This window comes from Python bivittatus, unplaced genomic scaffold, assembly GCF_059951505.1.
Source record: "Python bivittatus isolate LINGU-HERP-01145 unplaced genomic scaffold, Pbiv_v1 ctg000160_np1212, whole genome shotgun sequence".
Taxonomy (NCBI): domain Eukaryota; kingdom Metazoa; phylum Chordata; class Lepidosauria; order Squamata; family Pythonidae; genus Python; species Python bivittatus.
This window is the reverse complement of record NW_028277076.1, coordinates 3,280,238-3,301,386: the sequence shown is the minus strand read 5'-3', so window position 1 is coordinate 3,301,386 and position 21,149 is coordinate 3,280,238. Positions and strand designations below refer to the sequence as shown.

General features: G+C 44.0%; 1 protein-coding gene across 3 annotated transcripts in view; it reads right to left on the bottom strand.

Moving 5' to 3' along the window:
• Positions 1 to 21,149, bottom strand: part of ASTN2 (astrotactin 2) — a 274,360-nt gene that overhangs the window by 15,742 nt on the left and 237,469 nt on the right. For all 3 annotated transcript variants that reach the window (XM_088146943.1, XM_088146944.1, XM_088146945.1), the window contains one exon: positions 4,226 to 4,367. In XM_088146943.1, coding sequence (XP_088003069.1) covers positions 4,226 to 4,367 — 142 coding nt within the window. The remainder of the gene's footprint in view (positions 1 to 4,225; positions 4,368 to 21,149) is intronic.

Genomic DNA, 21,149 nt, shown 5'->3' with positions numbered 1-21,149 from the left:
TCAGTTTCATGCTCATTGCTTCAGTGATGCTATCTAACCATCTCATCCTCTGCCGTCCTCTTCTCCTTTTGCCTTCCATCTTTCCCAGCATCAGGGTCTTTCCCAAAGAGTCCTCTCTTCGCATTAGGTGACCAAAGTATCTGAGCTTGAGCTTCATTATCGATCCTTCCAATGAGCAATCAGGGTTGATTTCCTTTAAGATTGACTGGTTTGACCTCCTAGCAGTCTCGGGCTGACTAAAATCAAGGGAGGCATGATTTAGAGATGTCCTGGTACTGAATTTATTTATTTATTTTATATTTATAGAATTTGGGCGGGGGGGGATATCCCATATATGGGTGAATGGATTTCTTGCATTGCATTCAGTTCAATTTTAATTACATTTTTCACCCCAACTGCTACGTTTTGATTGATTATATGCCATCAAGTCATTTTTGACTCTTCGTGGTTACATAGATAGATCTTCTCCAAGATGTTCTGTCCCCAACCTGGTCCTTCAGGTCTTCCAACAGTGCCCCCATCACCATTGTAACTGAGTCCCCCACCTTGCTGCTGGTCATCCTCTTCTTCTCTTTACCCCATTGATCAATTGACTGATTAGGTGCCATTGAGTCAGTGTCAACTCTTAGTGACCATATAGATAGATTTTCTCCAGGATGATCGATCCCCAACCTGGTCCTTCAGGTCTTTCAACAGTGCCCCCATCACCCCTGTAACTGAGTCCCTCCACCTTGTGCTGGTCATCCTCTTCTTCTCTTTCCTTCCACCTTCCCCAGCATTAGAACCTTCTCCAAAGAGCTAGGTCTTCACCAATCATTATTGTTATTGTTGCTGTTGTTATTAGGCATCCCACCCCCAGGACACCAAAGCGCAGCTTGACAAAGATTGTGCAACCTTGATTCATCTGGAAGGCATCGTTTATGTCAGAATCATCTGTGTGATACTTCCAGGCTCAAAGCAACCACAAGAAACCTTGGCAGGAGGTCAGAGGAAGCAATCTGCCAAGATCCCCAGGACTGACACTTACTTTCTTTCTCAGATACTAATATCTTCTAGGACACTCGATACTTGTGGATTTACCTGATTCCAGAATCTGGGAATGGGAAATGATGGGCCATGGCAAAAAATCAGAAGGAGTCGAGTAGCACCTTTTCCAACTCACAAATGTTATTAGCGTAAGCTTTCATGAGCTGCAGCTTACTTCTGATTTTTTGCCACCATACACTAACACGGCTCTCCTTCTGCAATGACAACCATGGGAGATTGATCCAGGGGTTCTCAGTGGAAATTAAAATGATAAACAATTTCCCAGTTCTCCAGACTAACACCAGCTAAGCTCATGGAGATGGTGAAGCAGCAGGGAGGCCTGTTACTACTTTCAAACTTCTATCCAACTGAAAGGGGGGGGGGGAATCACCCAATTTCTACTCCTCACTTACTCATTACCATCCAAACAACCCATTGTTCCCTTTCTTAGTTGTCTATCAAGGAGCTGAGAAGCATAAGCCAAACCAGTGGAGGCTTCTGAGGTCCTATTTCCAGGAGACAATGATGCAATGAGGTAGCCAAACTTGCAAGGGGCAGAGAAACAAGCAACCAGGAGGCTGGGCAACTTGATTTTTCCAAGACAAAGGACTGAACTTCCCCCCCCCCCCACCCCCATCTCCCAGAGATTACTTCCATATTATTTCCAGCAACGTGCAGGCAAATGCTTGGCAAGGCATGATACAAGCTAGGAACTGTGCAATAAACTCAGTGGGTGGCAATCCAAGGAGAAGCAAGGTTGAAGGAGGTCAGATGAGAAGGCAAGCAATCTCAAAGGATTTGAGAAAGGTTAGGGATGATGGTAGGAGCAATGCAGAAGAAGGACAAGGTGGACACAGAGCAAAAGGAATCTCTCTTATACAAGTATAAACTACCTGTTGTCCACCTAGTTCACACCTTTGAGAGAGGATGTTCAAGTGGAGGCTTTGCAGACCTCACCTAAAATGCCTCTGCCTTTCCCATGAACTAAATGACCTTCCAGAGCTCCTCCAAGGACATGGTTCCCTCTTTCACACCATATCATACCATATCAATGAAGTTGGAATTTACAGAGTTTAATTAGCTGCTCTTTGGAAGCAGCACAGCATTCAGCCGAGATAGCAATAGGACAGCATTAGAGACAGAGGAGTGGGTTGAACAGTGGAGAGGTGAATACTGTAGAACCTAAGAAGGATCCAGCTAGTTCAGAAAATATTACCCAAATTTTATAGAGGAGATGCAAGAATATACATTTCACTAAATGGTTACCTACAAGCTCTAAGGAACTTCCAGCTCCTACTGACATACATTAGAACTCATCTGCAAAAGTGGAATAAGCTTTTTTTTTTTTAATGCACACCCCCCCACACACATTACATTAAGTTAAAAATATTTCAAACACCAAACATGGATCCCCTGGCTAACATTAAAACCCACTGATAGACCCACGAAAGATAATGCATTTTTGCAAAAAAAAAAAAAAAAAAAGGCAAAGAAATAAAATGTTTTTTTTTGTTTCTTTAAAATGTCAGATGTTGAAAAAGCAAAGAAATCCATCACCCTCTGTTTGTTTGTTTGTTCTCAGAAGCCACAAGCTTGGCTTTGATCAAAGGAAGGAAACATGTGCATGGGAAGGGAAAGACTTGGTCAATTGTAGGGACTAATTGCTTGAGGTAAGTCCAAATGCAGACAATGCAAACCGCCAGGATGTTAAATAATATTTATGGAATTTGCAAAAAGAGGGGCTGGAGCGTTACTGAAGTCCCACTTGGCCTTTGGATCATGTTATCCAAATCTGAGATGGAGGGGCACTGGGGGAACGCACAGCTCAGCATGCACGCGTCTGCCTGACAGGCAACTTCAAAACACAACTTCCCCATGGAATTGTCAACAACTTCAACAGCTTCCAAGAAAAGATGTTTTCTCTCAAGAAGTGGAGAGGTGGAGAAGCAAGTAAGTTACGAAAGAGACACCCAGGGAAGATGGGGTGGAAGGGGAGGAGCAAAAAGCTGAAAGAGCAATGCACCCCTGAGCCTGAGTTGTTCTGATGTTTGTGTAGATCAGAATGTAACACTGCTTTTCGATCCTGCAGCCTGGACTGTGAAAACAGGGACCTTGTCCTGTTTTTGAGCATGCCTCACAGAAGGGATCCTGTGGGTATGTGTTGCTATTCAGAAATTATGTTTCTGAAATGGGTGGTACATCCATTGAGTCATTCCTTTATATGTGGATGGGATTTTGCATCCTTTGCTGATGCTGGCTTAGAAGTCATTTTATTCAGCAATTCAAGTTTAGCAGCGGAGAAAACACTTTCCATGTAGAAGGTCCCATATTCCTTCTTTAGCATTTCCTCTTCAGGATCTTGGGTGGCAATGCTGAGAAAAAGCAGGAATGGAAATCTAGGGTGGACCAAGTCATTCTACCACCTGAGGACAAGATGGTGGCCTTCCTACTCTATGGGCAACTCAACTGAATCTTTCTTTTAACACTGACATTCTCCATTGAATCTAAAGGTAGAATGAGAACTCAGAGGGTGAAAGGGAGGCTCTGCATCACTAAATTCTCGCCCCTCCTGCTGCCAGGTGACAGCTTCAATTTGTCCAATGGTAGGACAAACCCTGTGAGATCCCAGAAGGAGGAATGGAGGAGAAGTACATTTGATACAGACATATCCCCTTCGAACCAGGCTTTGAATTGATTAATATACTCTTGTGGACATTCAAACTGCCTTTAACCAACTTCCAATAACCAATTGGAGCTCTCCTTTCGAATGCCAGAAGACCACAAATGTAATTGCTCCCTCAATGCATTTTGTCTTCCAAAGTGTGTTACCCCATCCCCTAACAGACATCACTGTGGCCAACAACATATCTTAACAATGTATTGACTCCTTAGATAGAATTAGCGGCATTATGGGAAATATAGTTCTGATACATGAGAAGATAGCATCTTTGAGCGAAATCCCCCTACAGATGGATTTTTTTTTGGTAAAGTCAGTTTGAATGAAACTGGTCCAATTTTGCCCAGAATCTCACTCACCAGGACCTGTTGCTCACCTTCAAATTCTTGGTGTTATGGCTATCCAGATTTTGAACTGTTAGGAGCAGCACAAGTTTCTTTAGACCAAGGAGAGCCGCCACATCATTTCCCCTTATATCCCTCCCTCTATCCCCCCCTCCCTCCCTGTCTTCCCTTTGCTTACTTGTACAATCCATCAGGCTCCAAGCATTTGAAAATGACAGAGTAAAGACTGACATCTTGACCATCCCCATGGGTCCTACCAGCAGCGACACACGCAGTTCCAAGGCCAGAGAGTAAATCATCAGCAAAGCTCAAGGATTCTCCTGTGGGTCCAAGATGAGAAATGAGAGATGCTATTCATTCATTTATTTATTCAACAGAGGTGTTTAAAGTTGCATTTGGGACGGCAACATTGAAGAAAGAGATGCATGCAGGCATTTCTCCTATCACTCCAGGGAAGGGGTAGCAACTCCAAACGGTGCTGAACTACAACACTGTGTTGAACCAGCATCTTGCTCTCAGCCTAGATGCTGGATTAAAACAAAAAACGAAAAGCTTGTCCTTCCAGGTAAGTCCTAAAGCATAGCTAATATTGTTGGTCCTGTGGGCTACCTCAGTGTGCATCCAGTCACCTGTGCAAATTACACCAGCTTTTTGCTCTTCTCACACTGCATTCCTGCCTAGCAATATGCATAGCAAATTACTGGCTTTCCATGGTTAGCAATCTGGTCTGTTTCAGTTGGCTGGTTCTGTAATTGGTTGGCTGGCAAAGGATCTGATTCCTTGGTATCTTGCCACAAATGTAGCTGGGATGTAGGAATCAGTTTCCTGCTGGCCAGTTAAACAGAGTGACCTTATGCTAAATGGAAAGGCCCAATTGGATCTGGTGGTCCCAAGAAAAGGATGGGCTTGTGTGGAAGGAAAGTAGAAACAACCAATGATCTGTAGCAGGTTTGGATGCTGGAGGGGGGGAAAAAAACTCAGTTGTAATAAAACGTGAGTTCTAGAAAGAAAACAAAGGAGGAAGAGGACAACAATTTTGTGCATCATTTCAACCAGATAAAACTACTTTCTCTAGATAATTCCTTTTCTGTCTCTTTCGAACTGTTTTTAATTTACTGCTCTAGGTATCGCAGGGTGATCTCGGCACAATCTGGGAGTTACAAATGAAGCAAGCGAGGTTGGACTTGGGGGGTGAGGCGATGAGGAAAGGAAGATGGGAAATTAATCCCCATACCTTTTCCCCCTGCAAATAATATTTTATCTCATTTCACTTTGTATTTGAAGTGCCGGGCTGAAGAAAGATCAACTCTGACCCAAACAACAACAAAATCTCTTCTTGCTGAACATAATGGAAACAAGGAGCAACGCTTGCATGGATAAATAAATACATAGTGATGGGTCTGGCACAACCATGATCAGGTTCCAGCCCCAATGGAGCCGTAATGGAGAACAGGCACATACCTGTACTAGGGGGGTCTCAATTCACTCTTCCTTTTCAAGAAAAGGAAAACAGGACTGGATTGTCAAGAGGCCCCCAAAATGACGGGGGGAAGACAATCTTTTAGGACTTACTCCCACCTCCCCCAGCCCACCAAAGTTGCCAATGGAGGGTGGTAATGGAAAGGAAGGTGAGCTAGGAGCTGTTTCCATTTCACTCCTGGCTTTCGGTTTCTTCTTCTTTGTTCAGGAAACACCTGGACCTGGGAGGTCAATAAAAATAGGTCCCACGTGATGTGTGTCATGGCACCATTTCCCTCTTTCCAGTTTCTTCCTCAAGACATTAAGATCAAAGGGTGTGTGGGGTGGAGGGAGAGAGGGAGGGAGGGGTGATCCCAGTGATGGGAAGGCAGAAAAGTTGGAGTACACCAAAAATCTTGTCGCGTTGGACTTCCCATTGCGGGGGGGGGGGGGGGCACCGCCACTTATACATCCAGAAAAACAAGTTTAAAAACCCAAGGAAGAATAACCTATGTGAGAGAGGGGGGAAAGCCCAAACTCTATGTCTTTCTCTTTTTCTACCTTGCAAGGTTTGGATTCCCCCACTCCAACCGCATGTGAAGGAGCCGGAGAGGTTGCAGATGGAGGGAGAGAGAACAGTGTGTCGAAAGCAGAACATTCACACAGCACTTCATCGACCAAACAGGCTGGCCTGCCCTTTTGAGGAGCTGTAGGGTGATGACGAGAATCACCATCTTTTGCTCTAAGAGAGGATTAAGAAGGAAGGCAAGAAGACAGAATAGGACCGTCTGATGCTTTTCTTTAAGTGAATGGGGTGTGGGATCCACGGGCTTCTCTAGCCCTAGATGGTGCCCAAACAGCATCATTGCCCAGTCACAATACCACAAGGAGGGGCAGATTGTCAATATTTTCAGCTATTCCCCATCACTGCGGGGCCTTCTTTCACTCCTCCAGAACTATGCATTCCCTCACATATTATCCATCTTCTCTTTGTATTTAAAAATATATATATATTTTTTAAAGCCCTGTTTTTTCCATAAAAAACTGGTCTTCAAAGTTAGCTCTGCGTGAACCCTAGGGACATCTTCCTGCATGCCACAGACAGGGGAAACATTTTTCTACATCTCAGGCATGAGAGTCTAGAAAGGGGAGGAAAACCCGTGCGCCCCCTCCCCTTTCAGTGTAATCCTTTCTCCACTTATTCAATCCCCGCTCTTATTCTGGAATCCCACCACACCACAACACTCCATTTTGATTATTCAGAAGATTTAAAGGGGAAGGGGGAAAATGATGACAAAATCATGTCCTTTTTTAAATCCACAATGAAATGTTGTGAAGAGCCCTTTTTAGCTTGGAAAGGGGGAAAAAAAAACAGGCTCAGTTTTTCCTACTGTTTAGTTCCTGCTTTGAGTTGTACAGAAATAAGTCTACACGTTTTACAAGGTTCTAATTCATGCCTTGCCCCTACAGTTTATGGCTGTATGCTAGGTATGAATTAGGGAAGATGTAGTAAAAATATACATTAGGGAAGGAGAAGGAGAAGGAGAAGGAGAAGGAGAAGGAGAAGGAGAAGGAGAAGGAGAAGGAGAAGGAGAAGGAGAAGGAGAAGGAGAAGGAGAAGGGGTGGGAGAAGGAGAAGGAGAAGGAGAAGGAGAAGGAGAAGATATGGGGAAGGGGAAGGGGAGGAGAAGGAGAAGGAGAAGAGAAGGAGAAGGAGAAGGAGAAGGAGAAGGAGAAGGAGAAGGAGAAGGAGAAGGAGAAGGAGAAGGAGAAGGAGAAGGAGAAGAGATATGGGGAAGGGGAAGGGGAGGAGAAGGAGAAGGAGAAGGAGAAGGAGAAGGAGAAGGAGAAGGAGAAGGAGAAGGAGAAGGAGAAGGAGAAGGAGAAGAAGGAGAAGGAGAAGGAGAAGGAGAAGGAGAAGGAGAAGGAGAAGAGATATGGGGAAGGGGAAGGGGAGGAGAAGGAGAAGGAGAAGAGATATGGGGAAGGGGAAGGGGAGGAGAAGGAGAAGGAGAAGAGATATGGGGAAGGGGAGGAGAAGGAGAAGGAGAAGGAGAAGGAGAAGGAGAAGGAGAAGGAGAAGGAGAAGGAGAAGGAGAAGGAGAAGGAGAAGGAGGAGAAGGAGGAGAAGGAGAAGAGATATGGGGAAGGGGAAGGGGAGGAGAAGGAGAAGGAGAAGGAGAAGGAGAAGGAGAAGGAGAAGGAGAAGGAGAAGGAGAAGGAGAGAAAAAGGGAGAAAAGAAAGGACGGGATGGGAAAGGACAGGACAGGACAGGACAGGACAGGACAGGACAGGAAAGGAAAGGAAAGGAAAGGAAAGGAAAGGAAAGGAAAGGAAAGGAAAGGAAAGGAAAGGAATCTCTGCGGCGGGGGGGAAATAGTGACAAATGAAGCCCTGACTTAGCAGTAATCTGGCTTCTTCAAGACATGGGAGTAAACCAAATAATGGAGAATATTGGGCAAAGCGTAACTCCTTTTCCCTTCCAGATTCCTATAGCTGACTTTGTAAAAAAGCACCAGCCACTTAGTAATAAAGTGTAAGAAAAGGGTAGCCAGTTGTCCAATCTGTGTAATGGATGGGCTGGACATTTCCAGGGAACACCTGCCCCTTGCACTGGTCAGATATTCTCTCTAGTGCAGAGCACTACATCGTAAATTCTCCATTCCAATTGTCCTCCAGCATCCCAGACAAAATAAGTAGTCACTGTATGTAATCGTCCTGTATTTCAGATGCATTTCTCTCTCCAGCTATCTGCAGCCAATCTAGCTTCCGGTGGTTCCATCGAACCCCAAGAGAAACTGTCACAAGAGTATCTCTTAATTTTTCAGATATGGAGGCAGGGGCAGCCAGGGGGTCTGCAGAGTGATGGCAGAAACTAAAAGAACCGTAACACCCACCCCCTCCTGAAACAACAGCTCAAGAACAGATCCAGATCAAAGCAAACCCAAAAATGTCCAGGGAAGGAGAGAGAGAAAGGAAAAGCTCCCCCTTTTTTTACGGGTGAAGGGGATGAAAACTTGAACCAAAGGGCATAGTTTAGGGTAAACCAAGGTTAGGAAAGGTGCTTATCTAATGGAGACAGTCTGCGTGGACAGACTGTTCAAGACTGTTAAAAGGAAACAGCAGCGCAAACCATTTGGCCCAGATGCTCCACATATTTCGCATATAATTTGCCAGCATGTTTCCAAATTCTCTTCCACGCACTCAGCATGAGGTGCTTATTAAACTTCTTCAATGGAAGAAAGAATTTTCTGATACCGGGATAGACGTGAGATGCCACTGACTGTATGGTTTTGGAATGGAGTTGCTATGTGGAGTCAACAGGGAGCACCACCAAGAAAGCTTTGGTAAGATATGGGGAAAACTGTACAACTCTCTCGGTTCGGACACCCATCCAGATGAGTCTGGATAATAGACTCTCCAATTTAGATATGCTCAGAACACTTCCATTCCTCAAATGAAAAACATTTTCCAATGTTTCCTTCTATTATGTTTTGCAACATGTCTATGCTGACCGCATTTATTTATTTTCAAAACAAGCATGGGCTGAGCCAAAATGTGCCCCTTGGAACATCTGTGCATGTGGATGGCAAAATAGAAGGATGGACTTTCAAAACTGGAAATAGTGGGGGAAGCCAAAAAAGAGGGGGAGATTAAATCACTGGTGTTCGTTAGTTTGTTTTCCTGCAAACCCCTTTGAGTACTGTCATGCAAAGTGATGGGGGAGGGTGTGCTTTGGAAGAAAAAAATAAAATGTGCATGTTTGCATAAGGAATCCTGTTATTCTGTTCCTGAAAACTGTTTCTGAGCATGCATTTCATTTCATTTCATCACCCCCGAATCCCAGATTTAACACAGAAATATGTAGTGCTATCCAGAACAAAAACAGTACTGGTGTTTTGGCTTAGAGATCTCTTACTGGCAATGCCTTACCCGGTTTCCTAAATGGCAAGCTGTGTTTTGCAACAATGGACAGAAGCTAGAACAGAATAGACTGAGATGTTGGGCTGACTCACAGGAGATCAGTAAGTATTTCTGATCTTAGTAGCAATGACCAAATGACTCCCTTGTCCTTTCCTTGGCCTTACAATCACACTGTTGAAATCAAAAGGACAGTAACAGATCATTTGCACAAATGATCAGACAGCTCAGCTCTGGTTTGCAATGAGGAGACGACTTTCGGGCTCAGAACGGATTCATTGTAGATGTACATCTTCTGCCCCGAGAAACTGGGATTCTAATAAAGGCAAACAGAAAAGGTAGAACCTGCAGACTTGACATTGATTAACACCTGTAGAGTGCTGAAAGGTCCCTGCGTACATTTTACCCAGCCAGATAAGATGCTGTGTAAAAATTCAGGTATAATCCCCATGTAAGAGAGAGAGACTCTCACACAAAGCAACTCCAGACAAACCCTAGGCTGCTCAGGGAAGTTAACATTCAAACAAGAAGTGCTTAGTAACTGAACATCCTCCTTAAGAGGAACACGTAATAAATAATAAAATAAAGGGGCAATGATAAATAGGGGCAGCAAAGCAAACGTAACTAAGGTTGTTTAAAAAAAGAACGAACGAATAATCTCTTCCGCTCAGCTCTATTCAGGATGCCCTTGTTTTCAGGTTCTGTCTCTCTGGCTTCAAAGCCAATAGTTTATTCATTCATGTCAAAGGCTGTTGAGACAAGAAGACAATGAGGTTATAGGCTGGGTGTTAGAGTGAGGGTGGAGTTGAAAGACTGGGAAGGGACAGTTTATTTATAGGTGGTGTCACATCCAAAAACAGTCCTACTTCGGATACTTTGAAGGTTCTTCAAGGCAAACTAGCAAGGAAAAAGACACGAGTCCCACCAAATTATGAAACCCTTGGTGGGGCTGGAGGGGGGACGGAAATAAAAGAAAGTGGACACAGAGGGTGGAAACTTTTTTTTCCCCTTCTTCCCACCAGCTCATTTATGTATTGTTCCCTTTATTGGCAAGGTTTTGGGGGTGAGTGCTAGTTCTTAAGAAGCAAGAAAGTGCCACTTGGAGACAAGACAACAATATTGCTTTGATTGCTCCTAGAAATAGCTGTGGCATGAACTGGCACACAATTCGATCTTGCACGAAGTGCTCCAAATTCATGAACTCAAGGGACAATCTTCCACCTCATCAAAAAGACTATGGTGGTCTTTTCCAAGCTCCAGATGTGCTAGGAAGTCACTTCTCAAAATCCACAGCTACACCAGTAGTTCTTCAAGAGTTTCCAACTTTCCTGGCCAATTCCCCCAGCATTCCCAGCCACGGTGATTAACAGGTGACATTTAGGCTGATAATTTCTCCTTTAATTGGTTCCAACAATAATTGTGTGCTTCCTATTAAAGGACCAGGCTTGTGAAGTCTTCAGAAAAGCAACCACATTCTGGGCCATACCACTTAGAAACTCTTGGGCCTGAACATGACCCAGGTATGTTCACTTTTTCTTGAGGACTTTTATGCTGGGTGTTTTCTATTTTAACTCTGCTTTTTGCTCTGTGTGGATAAGTGAAGGTGTAGTGGTAGAAAGAGTAGTGATGATGATAGAATAGTCATGACTATAAACTATATAAAAACCGTCAGACTCTGCCTCCTTTTTCCCTTCCTTTTATTGTATGGGTAATAATAATATAAAAAAAAAAAAAACCCTATAAAGTAGTGTCTTCCTAGGGAATGACAGCTAAATACAAGCAAATATTTCAGCAATCTTACTGGTAATGAAGGATGGAAAATAGGAAGGACTGGGGGAAAGGCGATCTGGTGTGCGTGTGTTTTTGGGAGAACACTCAAATTGATGGCATATTCTTTTATCCATTTTGGACTGGAAGGAGGTGCACAGCTGGTTTGTGATTTAAAATGATTCCAATAAATCAAGCCCATCAGACTCATCAAAAAGGCCCCATCTCTCTTTCTCTCTCTCTCTCTCTCTCTCTCTCTCTTGCCCCCCTTCTAAACTCTGCATCAGGGCCGAACAACAGCTGTGGAATGCATGACTAGAGGTGAAGTGGCAGAACTCTCAGCATGAAATTAGGACAGGGAAAAGGAATTGACTGCCTGAGCCTCGCAAACAGATCAGGCGGGCACATGAGAGCTCGCTGGCCAACAGGGTTGCACATTACAAAAGGGGTCCGGGGGAAAATGAGCCAAATGCCTATAGCAGCAGCAAACAGCCCATACAAACATCTTGGCCCAATCCGTTCTCTCCCCAGGTAGTAGAAAACATTTGCCCAATATTGATGTTTGCAATTCCATTTGTCCTAACGTGCTTCGTCTGGGTTGCTCCAGGCACTCGGGAGAAGTGAGATGAAACCCTGTGCTATTTGCTATTCCACACCCTTGACCACTTGTCTTGTCCCCTAGCAACCTATTTCAAAGTCTGTTTTTGAGGACAGAGGTAGGGGAACAGAGCGAGAAGTCCATCAGTGTACAGCGTTACCCGCTATACCGCCTAACAGACTCCAGTGTGTGCTAGCCACAAGGTAACGATGAATGTGGTGCTGGAATCTTTTAATACCCCACCATTGGTGGCTCCTGAATCCCAAAGGGCTGGTGTTTTACATAATGGGTGCCACCACAAAGAAGGCTGCTTCTAGTAACCACTAGATGACAGTCAGCAGTCCTACAGATCTACAGGTCATTCTAGGGATGTGTTTGGGCATGCTCCGAAGACTGATTTGGATTTTTGATGAAATCCAAGCAGCGGTGATGACTGTACTTTACCTTGGTCTGAGAAATAGGGGACATAAAATACAATAAGTAGACAAGGACCTTGGAAAGTAGAAATGTATCCTAGGGTATTATTGGAGGCATGACCCTTGTATCACTGTCTCAGACCACATGCTGCATTTTCAAGAAGGCTTTCACAGAATGAGATCAAGCTAGCAAGGAAATTTCCTGCTCAAGTTGATTACCATCATTGACCAATGGCCTAGTAGGGAAAGGGAAATCAAGGGATGGGCCCTGGAGGCTGTGTAGAGAGTGGGTGTCAAGGATGAAATCATCAATTGTCCTTGTGGAAAAGAGAAACCCCATCAACAGCTTCCCTTACTTCCTTGGGGGAGACAGGAGGGAAAGGGTGGGAGAGATCTTAATCAATATGTAAATAAACCCAAAAAGTCTACATAGTCTGATTCCCAACTATGACAACCTGGGACTGGCAGGGTATCTTGCATTTTCTAGTTTTTACACCCATAACACTAATCTGGATAGGAGAAAATAAATCAAGGAAGGAAGACTCTGTCAAAATCAGATAGAACATATTGAACTGATCAGTCTAGGAATTTATCTGCTAGTCACAAATGTAGCATTTTAGCAGAGATAATTTGGGGGGGGGGCTTCATTGCCACACTTTGAAATGGTCAGTAAATGCCACAATATTCTCCTTGAGGCTTACAGAATTTAGATCATGTGCTATGTTGTAAGGCACTTAAACCAAACAAATAAAAAGTAACACAAACATACTGAGTCCTAAACTCTTCTCCACGTTGTTCCTTCTTAAATGCAAGTCACTGAAAGCTAAGTATTTTTCAGATCTTTAGAAAGGTTTCTGAAAAGCAAGGAGCTACAGATTCATTCATCATCATTTGACTTGGAAAATGCACCACACGCCTATTCCATCTCCACCAGAGGTTATCCATTTTTTCTTTGGAGGGGAGGCGGAGAGGGGGGCATTAAAAAAAAAAAGACAGCAGCAACATAGCAGTGTAGTTGATGAATGCACTTTTGATCTGAAAAGAGGACACTGAGGAGTCTCTGAGCTTGGTTGTTTTCTTGCAAATGTTTTGTTACCCGGCTAGGCAACATCTTTGGTGCTAGAATGGGATGGGGTTTGCAAACCCCATCCCATTCTAGCACTGAAGATGTTACCTAGTCGGGTAATGAAATGTTTGCAAGGAAACAGCCAAGCTTGGAGAACCCCAAGGACTCCACAGTTCAACCCTGAGCTACACATATTTGCTTCTAAGAGGACACTGAGCCTCATACATAGATGGTATGGAACCCAGTTCAATCTATTGACTAGCTGGCAGATTCCAGTTTCCAGAGTCCACCAGAATGGACAAACGCTCCAGCAGAAATATTTCTGCATCTCTATGGCTTGTTGAGTTGGACAACGTTTCCCCTAACAGGGCCATATTGCCAAGAAAATCATCTGTAAGTTGATTGCAGATTGCAATGGAACAATGGACGTAGGGGAGGAGGTGGATTCCCAACTGGATGGATGTGTGTGTTTGTCTCTTTCTGTAACCTTCTGTTTCTTTCTTGTCCTTCTCAGAAGTTTGAACATATCTCAGTGTGCAGACCTTCTGTCTTCATGATACAATTCCCTCTCCAGCAGTCTGCAGCTTCCTTGCTTTCCCACACTCCCATTAAAGGAAAGACACTTAGTATGGAATTTCTCCCAGGATATATTTTCCATTGGGAAGTGTGGGCTGCCAGGGAGGTTACAAAGAACTGGGAAAAAAAAAGATGTCACAGAGAGCAGTAATTTTGGCTGTAGCACCTTCTATCACTTCCAACAAGAAAGGGAGCTCAAGAAATTTACCATCCAAAAATGTGCATGGTGACTTGCTGAAAGATAGGGGAAAGCAGGGGAAGACAGCCTCTGGGAATCAGGAAGTGTCACTCCATAAGTGGTAGCCATATACAATGAATGAATGAATGAATGAATGAATGAATGAATGAATGAATGAATGAATGAATACCTCAGTATGGAACTAGAATTAACACAATAGATTCAACCCACTGTCTCCTGCCTTACACTGAGCAATTCATTCTTTATCTCATTTCCAAGCCAAGCAAAAACTCACTTCAGGAAGGAAGTAGGGGCTGGGGGAAGACATCTCCCTCTGAGTATTAGCTCTCCCTGCCAAAAGTACTGGATTGGAGGAAATTAAAAACACGAGGGAGCTTCTGGTGAGGATTCATGGCAAACTAGAGGTCCCTGAAAGAGCGGCAGTGGCAGAAATTGATAAAGTATATAGAATAAATACAAGATTTGCGAGAATAAGAAATGTTCCAAGGGTTGTTTTGGTGCATTTTGTCAGGAAGAAGACAAGGGATCAAGTTTTGCAGCAGCATTTTAAGAAAGATTCGGCACTACCCACAACGGAGGGAGGGTTGGAGAAGATGAGGGCACTGGCTGAGATGACCAGATTGACTTCTTTGATCAGAGAAAAGGCAATAGCTACATTTCTTGCTGACTGGAAACCCCTTATAGACTTTTTGCATGAAACAGAAAAAAAAAACTTACGATTGATGGTTTTGACGATTAGACAGGGTAGATCATAGAAAGAAGAGAGTTAAGTTATGACCATAGATTAAGAGAGAAGTTTATAATTGTATCTATAACGGCTGTAAAGAAGATCGGAAGCTACTTCTTTGTATCTTTTTTCTTCCTTTTCTATTTTTCTTTCGCTTTTCTTTTACTTTTTTGCACTTTTAGCTTTTGCTTTGATTTTCTTACTTTATATTAGTTTCTATTAGTTTTTATCTTCCTTTTTAAAAATCATTTTATATATACTGTGTATACACACACACACACACACACACACAGAGTATACACACACATACACTCTGTATATATATATATATACACACACACACACCCTCTCTCTCTCTCTGTGTATACACACACATACACACACACTGTGTGTGTGTATACACACACATACACACACACACACACACCTGAAGCAAAACAATAATTGAAGCTCTGAGGTTGAGGCATATCCACCTAATCAGTGCCGTTCCCAGTGGGGTTAAAGATGTGCAGTGTGTATGTGTGTGTGTGTGTGTATCCAAAGATAATGCTTGTCTGTGGGTTGGGCTGCAACTTGGAGCCAAACCAAATTAAACTTTGAGGATCGAGACACACATCTTCAGACGCCTGAGCTGTGGAAACAGGGCCTGGGACTACTTGACCATCATTGCAGGTGTTTTCCATACACTTGGAAAAATGGAGAGAAGTAGCTTGGCTCACCTATGATCTGTCAACAGATCAGCCTCACAAAACTTTGCTGCCTTCCGTAGGGGTTGTTAAAAGCACAAAGAAGGCATCACGCCCTTAACACTCATCCCTCTGACTGTAAACAGAATTTACCTAAAACTGGCACAGCACTCTGAATTCCCTTCTGCTGTTGGCCACCCCATTCTCACCTTCCCCTAAAGCAGCGGGGTGCTGGTATATTTAAGCAAAACGGATGTTGGCCTAGGTGAAGCAGGGTTGGAAATATGGAACAGCTGCTAGTTTCAGGCCTCCCAAATGCACTCAGCATTCTTTTGTTCTCCCAATATAAGACAGAGGAATAAGAAAACAACAACTGCAGTCCGAGGGGAATAGCACAAGGGACACTTGTCAGAAAGTGTAGGAGAACATCAAACAGACAACAGAATGTTCGGAGTTTGGGGAAAATGATCTACAAACTGGAACTCAAGAGGAGTGCAATTATTTTCCCCACCCGCAACCTTGAGAAGGAAGGCATATATTTCATGACGTCCCTTGGGGAAGACTTGTAGCTTGGTGGTGGAGCACATGATTTTGCATTCCAGAATGGAGATCTTTGGCATTTCCAGACAGAATGAGAAAAGACTCCAGTCTGAAAGCCTGGAATGAGTCTGCCAGTCAACTGCAGATGAAAGGTGGACCAAAGTTCTGGCTTGTTATATCAAAAAGGCTGGAAGGAACTAAATTGAACCAGGCTGTCTGCAGAGTGCCAGGTGACTCAAAAAGAAAAAAAGAAAAAGAAAGAAAAAAGAAAAGAAAAGAAAAGAAAAGAAAAGAAAGAAGAAGAAGAAGAAGAAGAAGAAGAAAAACCCCCTGCATGTTTCAGAGAAAGAAAAACCGACAAGGGTGACAAGCCAAATTAGCAAGCCAAACTGTGTGGGAGATGGGGGATTCCTTCCATCAAATATTATGTTTTTATTTAAAGTAGTTATTTCTCTCCATCCGAGAGAGTGCCAGGGAATCTTACAGAATCATAAAAATAAGATTACCATAAATAAGCACAACACAGAAGGAAAGGCGATGGGAAGGGAAAGAAGACAAGATGGGAACTTGGGCACCAGCCCCTAAAATGTTGTGTCCCTTATTAGTGACTTCCTATCAAATTTGGGCCCTTTTGATATTGGGCACACTTGGAAAAGATTATTGTAGAGGAGGACATGATGTGGGGAGAGGCTTTTCCACCCCTACCCCTGAAGTATTATCTGAGTTAGGGGTGGGGATGAGTTTTTTATTATTATTATTTTAATATGCATAGCATGAGAAAATAAGTCCCCCCTTTTTTCCTCCCCTCATAGACAAACAACCCTCCAGATAAATGGGCTTCCAGCCTTTGAAGGACGCTGCATTCACAAAAGCTGCTCAAACTGTTTTTACTGTGTGTCTCGGGGCCTCAGATCTCCCATCCCCCAAATAATTTTGATTCGGGATGAATCAATGAAGTGGCGCGTTTGCAGTGGGTCCTCCTTGTCTGGTATCCAAAGGACATGGAGAAAGGGATGACGGTGACATGAAGAGAAACGAGTCCTAGGAGAAGGCCTTCCTGTAGAATGGATCAAAATGGAGGCACCTCTCTTGCTGTTAAGAAATGGCAGTGCCTGGGTTGAGCAAAAACATACCCATTGCTGTGCCGCGCAATAGTTGCCAAGAAGCTTTCTCCCCGCTTCTCCTGCAACGAATGCAAACTCTGTCATTCCACCCCCCACACACCGCCCCTTCAGACCCCTTTCTTGCTTCTTATCTCGCCTGGCCCTACCACAGCTGGTTAAAATTAGGCTGGAATTTTGTTTTTCTGTCAAGTGAATTTGGATGTGGTAAATCCTTCCCCGTCATGGCCACGGCCTTCCAGTGAGCTCTCAAGGCAGCCTGCAATATACTTGATTTAAGGAAGGCACTTTGGTTGGGGTGGTTTCCGAGTCAGAGACCGAGCTGCCAAGAGGGTCTTTGCTGATTTGCAGACAAAAGGGGCCTACTGAGCAGACCGGGGCTGACCCCTGGCAGGAGGTCAGGGGAGGGGAGAAGTGGAGCCCCCCAGGCAATGTCTGCTGCAGTGACTCTCCTTTTGCAAAGATGAAAGAATAGGCCGGACACCTCTAGGAGAGTGGGGTGCCACTCCTCGGCTTTGGGAAGCTACAGAATTGATGGGGAAATCATCCTGGAAGCCAGGATAATGGAGTACTAAAGATGGGAGATATTTACTTCCCTCGGTTCAAAGAAAGCGCTAAGCTTCAGTTGAACTTGATCCATACTCCGTGCAGGTATGCCAGTAATCAAGTTTCTCTTGCCCAGTTGGCTTTCAGTGCTCACGTTCCCACCGTTCTCCTTTCTCACTGGTGGGCTGAACACCCACTCTGGCTGTAAAACACATCAAGCAACAGATCCTCCAAGCCCAGCACTGATTCCATCAATTGGCCACGGCCTCTCTCCAGGCTGGGGCAAACTTCTGCCAGGGGAGTGGAGCTGAAACAATCTGTATCCAAAGTCTCTACTTCAGCCCAGGGTTGAATTCCATCCAGCCCAGCCTTGTATGCTTTGTCTGGCCAACAGCTTGCCCCAACATCAAAGGCAGAGGAGCTTCCAAGTCACTGGAGATGAAGCCAGTGCATTAGGTACTCAGATCATCCCAGTGCCCGTAAGATACTTCTCTGGAATGTACCCCATTCTAAAGGGTGATTCAGTTAAGGGATTGAGACCTGGGGTGCCACAAGTGTAAGCGATTCTAGAACCAGCTCTCTTTACAAGAATTCCCCCCCCCCCCGACTCAAGAGTAACAGGTAGGGAAAAGTATCCTGGCCCAGAAAGGTGATCTGGGGTGATAGGAAAGGTCCCGGAAATCTCAAAGGGATGGTGGGGAGCTCTCTCTCCAATCTGCTCACAACTACTGCACCAGTGGCCACCAATGGACTGAAGCCCCTTCATTTTAGGGAGAGGACAAGAGCAGGGAGAAACCTAGTGGTTGGGATGATTCAATATTTGTGACACTGTTCAGCAGCTGGAGCTCAAGTTGACTCTTTTTGCTTGTCGCTTGGCTCACCCTTGATGCGTCAACACTCTCGCCACTCTGTTCCAGTCTATTGCTTCCTATTCTTCCAGATCAGAACAGCTAATGTGTGTCCTTGAGTGATCCCCCCCCCCTCCGAAGGCAGCTGCCCCTTCCCCCCTGCTCCAAACAGCCAAAGAAAACCAATGTGCTATATTTATTTTCTCAAGACGAAGCCAGGAATTATTCCCGTAAGACTCGGCTTGGCTTCAAGAAGCTGTGTCTGCATGTCTCAAAACTTGCCTTTGGCAATGTATCTGGTGGTGGCGCTGCTAGTGTCTTTTCTGATTTGGAGGGGAGGTGACAATATTAGATATAAAAAAGAGAAAGAGACACAGGTAGGAGGGTGTGGTTGGGAGAGGAAGGAAGTGTTGTTATTATTTTGCAATACATTGATCTTTCTGCTCCTCTGCATGTACTGCACATACCTCTTCTGATTTTTCTTCAGGGTGAACTACATGTTACACTGCAGAGGTGACTCAAGAAGACCCATTGGAGAAGGAAGGAAGGAAGGAAGGAAGGAAGGAAGGAAGGAAGGAAGGAAGGAAGGAAGGAAGGAAGGAAGGAAGGAAGGAAGGAAGGAAGGAAGGAAGGACAGGTGGGGTCCAGCATTGCCAACCCTTTTGAGATCAATTTGATTCTCCCCAGATTTTCAGAGCTGTAATTGAAAGGTAAAATAAAATCTTGAAACTTCGATACATATTTGTCCATCCTTGCTACTAGGAGTGGTGTTGAATGAAAAAGCAGTTGGCAGGGTAAGAACCAATTCATCCATTTTTTTCTAAGACCAGGAATCCTATCGTGACAGCACATTGCAAGAAAGAAGGAGCTAAGACAAGCTGCACTAGAATACATGGCTTATCCCCCAAACCAGCATGACTAATGCACACTGTATTAGCAACGTAGTTACTGAAGGACCATTTAATTTGAGTCAGATTTGCAAGGGTAAATATCCACCTCCTGCTAATGATCTCTCCTCCCCTCTTACTCATTCAAGGTGTCTCTGAGTTGGATTTTGTTCTTCAACTTTTCTTCCCAGAGATGTGTGAAGTGGGCCTGATTTGGTGAGAACCTTCAAATCAGATCAGGAATTCAATCCAATCTGATTAGAAGCTAGGAACCAAATCCCCAAATTGTTCTCATTAGATCCAAATGCTTGAATTGCTTAGGATTAAATCTCTGAATATAACTGAGTTTGATAAGCAGAACACATGAGCATGTGCAGAAATAGTCTGATTTCACTCAGAGCAACAAATATTCATGCTGTGTTTTAGTCCTGGTGTAAGTGTTGTGGTTTCTTCCATCCCATACGTAATTGGAGAAATGTTGATCCTCAACCTAAGCCAATCTCCACACACACCCCTCCACTGTGCAATCATTGAGAGAGCCACTGCTTAGGGTCCCAACATCTCAACAGGGGAGGGGGACCTAGACTCAAGGCAGTCCTTCTCTTCGGTAGCCCCAGTGCTCTAGGAAACCTTTCCCCAGATCTCTGTGCTCCTCCCTTTGCTTTCCAGGAGGCTAGCAAAACCATTTTATTTAAGCAGGTCTCTACACAGGCTGCCATATCAGGTCAGATGAGGGCTAGTCTGGTCAGTTTATCCCCTAGTGTAACTTTCACTGCATGTTGCAAATTACTCAGAGCACTGGGATTAGGATAGTATACAAACACTTGTAATCACTAGATCTGTAAGGCTGAACTCCCCTTAGTTATATGGAGTACACTTTCCAGCAAGCACAACCATTGCTCAGTATCCTGGGAGCTGAAAGTCCAAATTGTCTAGAGGATGAAAATGTTGGGGTTAGGGTTAGGGTTAAGCTTGGAGTCTTCCTACAAACTCTACAGAACTATCGTAATGAACAGTCACTGTCCTTAAGGATAGCATGCCAAAAATGGCTAGCTTAGCTGTAATTTTGGGTGAAATTGTGGCTGTATTTTATGGAGGAGAACAAACTTCCCACTCTAAAGGGTGGATGTAAAAACTGAGGATTGAACGTATCCAGAAAATAGATACACAAATGAGCAAATAAGCACGACAAGAATGTGTTCTCATGCTGTGCCAAAATTTTTACTACTCTTCTTCAATCTGATACAAAATAAATTGTTTTCATTTTTTTCTCCACAAAGGACAGACAGAATTTATGATTTATATATCTGGATGGGCTACAATTTTCTTATAGCATTCTTAATTATAAAAAGACGGAGGGAGGGTTGTATGGCTGAATTAACCAGTCCGTGCAATACACTGAATTATAAACTAATCCAAAGAGCTGGCTTCACATAACATGCCAAGCAAATCTAAGGTTAATATTAACCACGTTTAGCAGCTAACAGGTTGCAACACTCCTGGTTAAAGGGGTTGTACGATCAGATTTCCATTGTGCAATCATACCTTTCAATGTCTTCAGTCTCCCAGGAAGACCGAAGGGAAGACAGAACGCGAGAGATTCTCTCCGTGAGTTTTTCCATGTCCGGGAGCAGTAGCGTACAAGGATGTGACAAAAACTCACAGGACAGAAGCTTCCCATCTCTCCTTGAAAGAATAAAGCCAGCGGGGAAAAAAAAAAAAAAAACAGCCAGCAAAGAAAGTCT